We start from the raw sequence: 12,013 nt of genomic DNA on the forward strand, positions 1-12,013 counted from the left end.
CGCTGCGGTACTCTCCTCCTTGATCCGATCTGATGATCTTCGGGGGTCTACCAAACTGCGTTTTCATCAAACGTACGAAATCTCGGATAACGTCCACGGTATCCGACTTCTTCCTAAGAATGTATAGAGTGGTAAAGCGGCTGTAGTCGTCGATCAGCGAAAGAAAATACCGACGGCCTCCAGGTGTAGCCGTTTTCATCGGCCCACACAAGTCACTGTGGATCAAATCCAACACTGCTTTCGACTTACGCCTCACTTTCTTAGGAAATGGTCGCCTTGCCATCTTTCCCTCCAAACAGGGTTCACAAGAATAACGAACAGAGCAGTGACGTACCTTGATGCCTGTTGCCAAAGCTTTCCGCTCCAGATCCAGGATAGCTTGAGTATCACGATGTCCCAGCTTCCTGTGCCACTCGTGTATGCAGTTCTTCGTATGACACTGATCCGAAACTGCACTAGCACGTTCAACCATTTGAAGATGGAACAGACCCTTGCTTGACGGCGCAATAGCAGCAATCTTATCACCGTTCGCAATTCTACATCCGTTCTTGTCGAAGATTACGCTCGCTCCCTTCTGAACGAGCCTGCCAACGGACACGAGATTCATGTCGAGATCAGGAACGAAAAGCACTTCACTCAACAAAATTCGCGTTTCTGCGCCACCACCTCCGATGCAAAAAATCTGGCACAATCCGACGCCTTTCACCGCTGCGTGTTTACCGTCGGCAACCGTAACCGATTTCGGAGTGTCTTTCCGCGGTTCATTGAACGACACGAAAAACTTCCGATTTGCGCACATATGCAAACTCGCACCGGAATCGACGATCCAGTCTTTCGCCGCGCACTCACTGGCAACAAACGCACTATTTCTCGGTTCTACGTTCACATCGGAATTGACGACACAACCATTCGTCACACACTCTCTGGCAAGAAAAGTAAATTCTTCCGATCGCGACGTCGCAAGCTTCGCCTTCGCGAGCTTTTTCGACACTTTTCTCACTTCGCTGTGCCTGCTCACTGCTGAGCTACTGTCACCTTCTTCTTTCTTCTGCCTCAGCCACAAGCTGCAGTTTGCTTTCTTATGACCGGGCTTCTCGCAGAAAAAACACACTGAGTTTTTCTTCTTGTCTTCCGCTTTGAGAACAACCGAATCCACTACCGCCGGATCACGACGCTTGTGCACTTCGTTAATGATCTTCCCTTTCACAAGATGCATCGTTAGCTCATCATCGGCTCGGTTCTCTAGCGTCGTCGTCAAGGCATCGAACGAACTAGGCAAACTTCGAAACACTAAAACCACCTGGAGATCTTCGTCTAGTTTTGTTCCAGCATTAGCCAGCTTCTCGAACAAATCCTCAAACTCCATCAGGTGTTCTTCGATGTTGTCCCCGTCGTGGTACTCCATGTCGCAGATTCGCTTGAGCAAATGCACTTTGGTCGTAAGCGTCTTCTTCTGGTGCTGCTTTTCCAAATTGTCCCACACTGCTTTCGCGGAATTCGTATTCCGGATATGCCCGTGTTGACTTTTTGTCAGCAATAAACCGATCGTCGCGCGCGCTCTCTGGTCTCCCTCGTCCCAGGCAGCCAGTTCCGCGACGTTCGAACCCGAAGCAGCCACTTCCGGCTTCACTCCCGGCGAGACATACTTCCAAAGTCCTTCTCTCACTAACAAAAACTCGACTTCCAATTTCCACGAATCGTAATTATCGTTCGTTAACTTCGCGATACCAATTTTCTCCATTTTTGTTGAATTTAACACTTCCGGAAAAATTCCAACAAACGCGCCACGACTTGTCTGAACGTGTTCACTTTGCACAAAAACAAAATGGCTACTTCACAGGCCCATAACCTATTGGAGGGGTAAATTAGCAGAGAGAACAGTAAAACACGTCTTTACAGATCGAGGCAAAACACTTGAATTGAGCTTTATTCATTTCCTCCTTTCCATTCCCTTTTGAGCTTCATTCAGTCAGCTCCTTTTACACTCGATTGGCGCGCGATGCTGAATGGCGCAGGGCTGCCATCATAAATAAGTATGTATAGAACAATAACAATTTTAATTTATACCCATAATTGAACGACAATATTAATTAGAATGAGCCTCCCCCACATCATCCCTCTCAGGAGAATTTTGATTCCCAATATTTTTTTTTTTGCGGTGGTTCAGAATTGAAAATATCAAAAGTCTATTGTAATCACATCCTTTTTGTTCAATTGCATGAGTGTTATTCGATATTTAAAATAAGATTCGTTAAGCCGAACATGTTGATCCTTCCACAAGAACCAACAACAAGCATTGCTTATGTTAAGAGATTTTATCGTAATGCACAACCAGCCTAAACGTTCTTCCCCTTTTGTATATGTACTAATTATAATTTCAAATTATTTTAATTAAATTAGTTGTGTTGTCTACTATTGTACACGGCAATATGTTTCAAAATAAGTAGCTCCGCTTTTAAAACAAACTTTAACATCGATCAACCAAACCATAGAATATCCAATAGCGAAAAAATAATAATAATAACCGATCATTGCAAATCGAGCCGAACTGGCGCTCTTTCCGTGCGCACGCGCTCTGTCCGTGCGCACGCGCTTTCTGCAGAGCTGTCAAACAGACTTTTGTGCCTTTCTTCTTTCGCTCTCCTTCAACTCAACAACTCAGCACGATCCACCTCCTGGTGGATTGGTGAGCTGTCTGGTTGTTGCAGATGAACAATCATCGTGTAGCGCGACATCATCATTGACACTAAGCTTGCAACTCACCAGAAAATCGTGGTACAATTAACAACGGCCCTATGGTATTGATCATATGTAGATACTTCCTCAAACTGCATTATCTATTAGAAGTACACAACAAAACCTTCGTGATTGTCAATAAGAATCACATTGTCAAAGCATGGAAAAATTATACAATCGATCATACTTACTCTTCGAAACACTCCGCAGCTTCCTTGGCACCCTGAAATTGAAAAGAAGAAAAATTGAGCAACACTTCATTTCAACTTATTGAGAATCGTAAATACCTGTGCATGCGGCAACATCTCTGCCAACTGTTTCCGCAACAAATCGTACGTCGAATCGAGATTATCATCATTTTCCTGCACTTCGTACGTTTCATTGCCATCGCCGCCACAATCGTTGCCATACGTTCCGACACTGCCGCTGCTACAACCTGGTTGGGCATGCAAGAACCAACCCTCGTCGTAGGTTTGACTGCTGAAGTAATCCTCCTCGTGCTGCCCTTGCAAGTTCAAGCCCCCGCCAGCAGCTTCACAGGTCGATGCGCTGGCCGAAAGCCACCTGTCCCAATCGGCGGTCGTTGGACAGCCCAATTCGATCGGAGTGTTCATAGGCGTGGCCGTCGGTTTATCCGAGGCAGCATCATCGATCGTTTGCATAGGGTCGACCATTATTTCCGGCAGGGTACCATCGCCTGGTTCCCGAACAAACGTGTCCGATGGGTTCAGCAAAGTGTGCGTAGTATTAATCTGCGGGATTGTAACTGTTTCATTTACTGGGTATATTTGCACAAGATCATCGTGATCATCATCATCTACGTCGACATTGGTAACATTTGGCATATTAAAAGTAGTAAAAGTATTTCCGCACTCTTCCGGATGCTGTTTGGCATCACTGGATGTGGAATCGCCCAGTTGCCCCTCAACGCCATCAGCCATCACATACGTTTGCTCATTTACATCACAGAACAGGGCTTGTTTAGCCATTGGCAAACCATCTTTCATCGCTTCGAATGCTTTCCTAGCGACAAAAGGCGTACTACATTCTAATACCACACCACTGTTGAAATCGTTAAAATCATCGTCCGGAAGCGGAAGCGCCGCTTCCAGCTGTTCCTTCTCTTCACATTCCTTAATTTCCTCAATTCGACTTTGGCATAAAAGCAATATTTCGTCAACAAGTTTGGTGGCTTCATCTCGGATCAATTCATGCATGATCATATCCGGAGTGGTAACCTTTTCGCTTATCTCAATTTCATCCATGCCACTGTCCGAGGACGAATTCTTGCCATCGAAAATTTCGTTTCTAACTTCAACATCATTCCTTTGGCCTGATCCTTTCCCCATGACATCTTCCGGATAATCAACAAAATTGGACTCATCATCACTATCATCGCTTTCATCTTCCCCATCAATGGCAATATCCAACGCCCGCAAAGCCTCTTCTATGCTGTTGGTCTCGTGAACGGATGAGTTATCTTCCAAACTGTCCATCGGTGTGACGTCCTCCTGAATGCCGCAATCCTTGGTCGTTCCGGTCGTTGCCGCCGATGTAGCTTCCTCATAGTAACTGGCTCCCCTCTCGCTGATACTAATGGTAACATCATCCAGACGGGTCGGAGGCTGGACTGAGATGTTCATTGGACCAGAATCGTCTTCATCCTCCATGGCACCGGTTTCCAAATCAGTCGAGCAACGATCAATCAACGGCTTATCGTCTCCAAAGCCAACCGAATTTTTCAGCGAAGCAGTTTCCTGCTCCATCGAGTAACTGGTTTTGGTTCCCGGCAAGGGAGAGATCGAGCTCAGAGATTCCTTGCTCGTGGAGAGAAGCATGTTGGAGTTCGAGTCTTCGTTATCATCCCCATGCAAAACCACCTTCGGCATATCATTATGCCCTTCAGAAGGCGTGCTTTCCTTACCTACATGGCGAACTGATTGAGTTTTGGCCGCATATGTTTCTTTCTGGTATTGCAGGAGATGATAATTTTCAATTCCATCCAACTCGTGAGACGAAACGGATTCATTTTGATATTGGACCGTTTGATCCAGAAGATTATCAGTCGACAGCTAAATAAAAAAAGCATCAATCATCAATTCAGTTTGATTTGAAAGGAAATAACTTACATTTGTGGGGCTACTCGGTATAATGGCACCGGATTTCTTTGCATCCAGCGAACTCAGCGACTTCAGGATGGGATATTCAGTGTTTTTAACTTCCTCTATGTTACCATCGTTTTCGAACTTCTGAAATTGATGGGGAAAGGGAATAGTAAAATCAAGCGATACTGCGAAATCTACCATCTATTCACCTTAAATTGGCCCTTTTTCTTTTTACAGAAAACACACATGCCAATGACGGCACCGATTCCAATGCACGTCAACACTCCGAACAAGGCTACATTTCTTTCACCTGAAACGAAAAAATCATTGTCTTAATCAGATGTTTCTTCAATTTGCATATATTAATCAAAGAATATATGATATCGCCGAAATTAATACTTTTGGATGCTTTTAGACGGGGTGCCCTTTGGATTTTTTGTATATTCAGGGTGTCGACTCAATTTTGAAAATAAAATTTCCTCACATTCCCTGACCTTCCAGTCATTTTCCAAAAAAGTTTCAGACCACTGAGTTGATTAATTTGAACCGAAATAAGGGCTGTCCAGGGGTTATGGGGGGGACGGAGGGTTTTGAGATTTCTTGCGCGCCATACAATTTATTTTGGATTTTCATACAAAAAACCTTATCATGGGGGGGAGGGGGGTGGGTTGAAAAATCCCAAAAATTGTCTTACGTAATTCATGGACCGACCCTAAGTGCGTTCTTTTACAAGAAGATACATATTCGTTATGTTATAGGTCGTATGAATAAATAGATCAAAAGCTTTTTACTTTATTGAGATATATGTACCTGCCAGATGACATTCTAGAACGTTTATTCAAGTTAATATGATAAAACTGAACAATTGAGAATCTATTTACTTTTCAAACTTGAAGATCCGTATGAACAATCCTAAAATTTGACTATTTCTTTTTCCAGGCAAAATTCTAGCCATTGCCATAGAACTTTCTTGGAGAATTGCTTCAAGGAATTCCACATATATTGCTCAGAAATTCTTCTTGAAATTCTTAAGATTTTTTCCAGATATTCCTTCAATACTTCTCAATGAACTCTTGAAAGATTTCCTCCAGAAGCTCCTCATCTCCAAGATTCTCTAAAAATTGTTAGAGAATTTCTTTCAGTCTTACATAGTTCTAAAAATAGCATTTGGAATTCCTTTTTTTTTTTGTCGGTAGCGATAGGGGTAGTACTGGCACTCTTAATCTGCCCTAAGCTCTTTCCCAGCATTTGCTTTTATAAGCCTCTATTGCGTTCATCATACAAACGTTCCTAAGCAATGTTGCTCAAATGATCACTGTGTACCCTAGCAGCAATCAGCCCTTACCGTAGTTTTGCAGTCTAGTACTACTATCAAACTATGATAAGGCCTGAAATGCTACTAGAGTGGTTAAAGTGAAGAACGAAATAGTTTTATTAAAAGGTCCTCATTCCCCATTTCATTTTATCACTCACTATCGTCACTTTTATTTTCGACACTATTACGTATTTCACCGATTATCACTCATCAACTTTCGTAATACACTTCAGATATACTTTCCATTATATCACTTTTCACATCACACCATTTTCATATAAATTCATTGTTATTAGCATTTACCATCTGTTAGCATTACTAAGTAATTAAAAGATATTCAATTTTAATGTTTCATTATTTTTGTTGCTGTAGAGTCATTACTATTCAAACTACAATTTAGCACTATCAACAAAGTTACCGTAAAACAAAATCACTTCGATCCATTTTTCTGCGCTCGCTGTCATTATTAACACTTTTATCATGCATGTTTGAAGAACTAGGCAATAATGTTTATATTCAGAGAAATGATTGTAAAATGTATTATGGCCTTTATTAAATTAGTAGAGTTTACATCATTATACATCATCATTATTATATTTCTAACAAAACTATCAGAATCACTTCCAATTTCATTTTCAAATTTTCATCACCATAGATTTTATTATAAACACACCATTAGCACCAACACAATCACTAAATTTAGTAACAACAAGTGTTACGCGCAGTTCCACCAAACACCCATTCTTATGTTGCATTATAAAACGACTGATCACACGTTAGCTTCGAAACTTAACAACCATTACTGATTAGTACAAGGGATGCTACAGCTCGTGGTAAACGAACTGAACCATCAACAACCAGCACTGGTTTATGAGTAACTAATGAGCCCTGGCGGTCCCTCCGTTCGAAGAGGACCTGATAATATGCCGAAACATATTAACAGATCCTCCGCCTGAATGCAGCCGTTTCATGATAAATCATGAACCGTTAGAGGTGTGCCAAAGTATTGGGAAGGTGATATGTTTCACAGACGGGTATTATTATGGTGCACCTTCTACTTTGGCACCGTCAAACCCTGTGATCGTGGCCAGGGAAAAATAGCATTTGGAATTCCTAGAACTATTTCTGGAATGCTTATAAAAATATTTTTCAGGATAACATTTTATTTTTCCAAATTGTTTTCTTTTTTTTCTTAGAATATCTTTAATAATTCTTCACGATGATTCGTTGCAGGTAATTTTTTAGTTAATATTTTAGGATTTCGATATGAATTACCCCTAGCTTTTCTCCCCGAAAAAAATATCTAAATATTCTTAACGGAATGCATTCAGGGCTTGAACAATGCGCTGATTAGAAGGTTTCAAATGTTCCTCTTGAATTTGTCGTACCTTCAGCAATGCTCCGAGGGACTCATCTAATAATTCATCTTCTAAGTAATATCACAAATTGTCAATAGATTATCAAGATTATTACAACTGATATTCCTGAAATTTCTGCTTTTGAATGAATTTCTGGATTACTAAAAATAATCGAGGAACTTTGAGAATCATCCTCAGAATTTCTGTAGAATTTTTTAGGTCCTGGTTCCTTAGTCGAGTGGTTAGAGTCCACGGCTACAAAGCAAAGCCATGCTGAAGGTGTATTGATTTAGCATGATCAATTACTTTGCAGACAATAAACTCGTTTGATGTTGTAGTGTTGATATTTTTTCCCTGACCTCAAGTGAAATTCCCTGATTTTCCCTGACTTTCCAGGTCAAAAATAAATTCCCTGACTTTCTAGGTTTTTCCAGGTAGTCTACACCCTGATATTGTCATAGCTTTTTGATAACTTTGCAAAAAAGGTCTGTCTAAACTCAGTTCTAGCTCACCCGCCTTCCTGAGAAACCCAGAGAGCCGATGCTTTATACAGACCATTCACTATGCTGGAATTTTCTATGGCTCTTCCTTCATCAAACAACTCCTCGCCGGGACGCGCTATGATTATTAAGTTTAATCTTCTTAAAAATCACCTTGAAATCGCTAAAAGACGGTTACACAACATTGGTTCAATGGAGGCAGATGAAAGAGATAGCTATGCAAAAGCCTGGGAAACCAGCACCTGATCACAATTCATACCGCCTGATCGCGAGTAACAAGTGAGGAGTTGATCGGTGTGGCGTAAGTCTAGGACACAAAGAAGGTCCCAGGATTAGACGGAATCCCAAATCTGGCTCTGACAACAGCGATCCTCGAGAACCCCGATATGTAGATGGCAGCTTTCCAGACTCCTGGAAGCGACAAAAGTTGGTGTTGCTGCCAAAGCCGGGTAAACCGCGTGGCGAATCTTCAGCGTATAGGCCGATATGTTTGCTGGATACGTCCAGCATACTGTTCGAGAGAGTAATCCTGAACAGGCTTACGAAGCATGCGGAGAACGAAAACGGGTTGTCGAATATGCAGTTCGGCTTCCGGAAAGGAAGGTCTACTGTGGACGCCATCCAAAGTGTTGTGAAAACCATGGAGACAGCTCAGAAGCAGAAAAGGAGAGGAAACCGTTATTGTACGGTGATCACACTAGACGTGAAGAACACTTTCAACTGTGATAGCTGGAAAACAATCGCCGATTTGTTGCATAGCATGAGAGTACCTGAGTATATCTGCCGGATTCTGAAGAGCTATTTTCAGAACCGGTTACTGATATACGAAACAGACCAAAGAGTAAAAAGTACTCAAACTACGGCGGGCGTTCCTCAGGGCTTTATTCTCGGCCCGACTCTGTGGAATATTATGTACGATGGTGTCTTGAAATTGAATCTTCTCAGAGGCGTAAAGTTTGTTGGCTTTGCAGACGACGTGGTGCTATTGGTAGTCGGTGAATCAAGAGAGGGTATGGAGGTACTCGCCACTGAGACGATCGAGACTGTAGAAGATTGGATGCGGGACAAAAAGCTGGCGATAGCCCACCACAAAACTGAAGTGGTTATGATCAGCAATCGTAAGGTAGTGCAACATAATCACGGTTGGTGATTGCATCATCGACTTGAAGCGAGAAGTAAAGCATCTGGGGGTGATGATTGATGATCGACTTAACTTCAACAAACATATCGACTATGTCTGTAAAAAAGCGGCAAAGGCGATAGCGGCGTCATGGCAAATGACTCTGCGAGCGAGCGTCACAACATCGATTATCAGATATGCAGGTCCAGCATGGGTGACTGCACTGAAGGCCGAAAGGAATCGATCTCGTCTGAGCAGTAAGTATAGGTTGATGGCTAAGCGGGTTTCAAGTTCGTACCACACCATTTCATCGGAGGCAGTCTGTGTGATAGCAGCCTTCTTCTCGAGGAAGATCGTGACTGGTACACGGACCGCCACACAAGAGGAGTCCGCGAAAGAGAACGTGCTGACACCATCAGAAAATAGCAACACCAGTGGGATCAAGCTACGACTGGAAGATGGCCACATCGTCTTATCCCAAGTCTGTCGATGTGGATAAGAAGACCACATGGTGAAGTAAATTTTCACCTGACGCAATTTTTATCTGGACATGGTTGTTTCAGACAATATCTGCACAGATTCGGTTACACAAGATCGTCATCCTGTCCCGAATGCATCAACACGGAGGAAACTGTAGAACATATATTTTTTGCATACCCGCGGTTCGGTCTGGAACGAGAGGAGATGAAAGCCATTCTTGGTGACGATGTAAACGTTTACAATGTCATCCAACGGATGTGCAACGACGTGGATAAATGGAATGCGGTGAACATGACAGTAACGCAGATAATGGCGGCACTACAGCGGAAGTGGAGAGTAGAGCAGCGAAATGAAGCGTAAAGATCAGTGTTTGGCTTCGGGTCGTCGGAGCGCCAACGAACCGGAAGCCATCCTCCAACCGGAATCGTCGGACTGACGAAGAAGAAAAATAAATTAGTGCGGTGTGGCCTTGGGTCGTCGGGGCGCCGATGAACCAAAAGTTATCCCCCAACCGGGATCGTCGGACCGACCTCGGCACCTGACAAGCCAGCCGACGAAGAATGAAGAGGAGCTTCGGGTATGTAGGGCACTCACAGTGCGGACGTCATCCCCAAACCGGAACTGTCGGACCACCTTTGCAACCCGGAGACGAAGACTGCGCGTGAAATTTCTCCTGCGGTATCCGCCGGTAGACGGGGCCCAAAGTGCGGCGGTTTTCCCCCACCGGAACTAGTGGACAACCTCCGTCGCCGGGGGGAGACAGGAGGACCAAAGAGAGCGAGCGGGAGCCAGCTCAAGAAAGCAATAAACAGAAGCGGAGAGCTTAAAGCATGGCAGCGTTAAAAATTTGAAGCCCCCGTCTCTCGAAGTAATACCATGAGGTAGTTCCGGGGGACACATAGGCTGTAACGGATCCGTTCATAATCTAGAATATCAGAAGTATTCATCTACAAGCTGAAAATGTTTTAAAAATCTGCAATGCTGATTTCTTTTCGACTAACTGATTATAATAATCACAACGATTCCTACTGCAATTTTTGATCCATTCACCACAGGCATATTTCGGAAAATTCCAAACAGACTCCCTTCAACTAGTGGTGTAAGTTTATATAAAAAGTTATACCTGGCGTGGACGAGAGAAGCTAAAGTTTGCAGATGTTGTTTCACCCTCTTCAAATGTTAGTCTAGAAATTTTTTTTAGATTTTTCCACTTTTATCGCCCAGATAGCCGTAGCGGTAAACGCGCAGCTATTCAACAAGACCAAGCTGCGAGTCGTGGGTTTGAATCCCACCGGTCGAGGATCTTTTCTGGTTGGAAATTTTCTCGACTTCCCAGGGCATAGAGTATCTTCGTACCTGCCACACGATATACACATGCAAAAATGGTCATTGGCATAGTAAGCTCTCAGTTAATAACTGTGGAAGTGCTCATAAGAACACTCATAAGAACAGGCTCTGTCCCAGTGGGGACGTAACGCCAGAAAAAAAGAAGAAGAACTTTTATCGCCGTTTTACCTTCTGAAAACCCCCTAGAGCCAAATTCTGGTTACGCTACTGATTTAAGCTTTCATTGTGAGGATGCTTAATAGGGTGCAGCTTATTTTTCAAAAGTTCTCAAAACCAAAAATACGTGTTCTCCAATGAATTCAAATCACATTAAAAAACAAACCTCAAAGTTTGAGCTAAAAATATTTAGACTTAGAGGCGGTGCAAGCGTCTTGAAGGTGAATTTTCAAGATATGAAAATGGCCTTCAATGAATTCACCATAACTTCGTTATTTATTAACCAAGTTACTTTAACTTAGTTAAACATTGATTTTTCCAAATTTTTCCTCATTTTGATTCTACTAAAAATGTCATCTTTGTTTTACCATAACTTCATATATACTCAATCGATTTCAAATCTTTTTACAGGTTTTTGAAGCAAATTTAGTTGTTTTGAAACTGTTGATACAACGCATTTTTGTAAAAAATGTTTTTGACTTAGTTATTCATCAAAAACTACCCAAAAACATGATTTTTAATGTAAAAATCAAATATCTTTGGATTATTTAAGTTTTTCTGTCGGAATTTGCATTTTTTTATGAAACTTAAATTTATAAAGCATCTTGTTATAATTACGAGTTGGAAAGTACATATATTTGAGTCATGTGCAAATATTTTCTTGTTTCAAAATTATTTAAAAATTGTTGCAAAGTTCTTTTCAAAGGTTTAACAAGTGAGAATAACCTATTTCAGCTTTAGATAAATGTTGACCTGGCAAAAATATTGAAAAAAAACTGGCATTTTTTGGTAAAAAATCACGTTTTTTTTTTGCAGTTTTTATAGAATAACTTGGTCAAAACCATTTTTAGTGAAGTTTGTTGTATGAACAGTTTGAGAACAACTAAATTTTCTTC

The 12,013-nt window shown here is 42.0% G+C and overlaps 1 protein-coding gene across 5 annotated transcripts in view; it reads right to left on the reverse strand.

Moving 5' to 3' along the window:
- The window catches only part of LOC5577032, a 52,310-nt gene that overhangs the window by 25,734 nt on the left and 14,563 nt on the right, over positions 1-12,013 (reverse strand). For 2 of the 5 annotated variants that reach the window (XM_001663076.2, XM_001663077.2), the window contains exons 2-5: positions 5,051-5,151; positions 4,866-4,985; positions 3,024-4,808; positions 2,928-2,959 (exon numbers count right to left, since the gene is read on the reverse strand). In XM_001663076.2, the coding sequence (XP_001663126.1) occupies positions 2,928-2,959; positions 3,024-4,808; positions 4,866-4,985; positions 5,051-5,151 (2,038 nt within the window). Of the gene's footprint in view, positions 1-2,763; positions 2,861-2,927; positions 2,960-3,023; positions 4,809-4,865; positions 4,986-5,050; positions 5,152-12,013 lie in introns of those variants that run through there. The other 3 variants (XR_002502568.1, XM_021854417.1, XM_021854416.1) reach the window with 3 other exon arrangements.

This window comes from Aedes aegypti, chromosome 3 (assembly GCF_002204515.2).
Source record: "Aedes aegypti strain LVP_AGWG chromosome 3, AaegL5.0 Primary Assembly, whole genome shotgun sequence".
Lineage (NCBI taxonomy): Eukaryota > Metazoa > Arthropoda > Insecta > Diptera > Culicidae > Aedes > Aedes aegypti.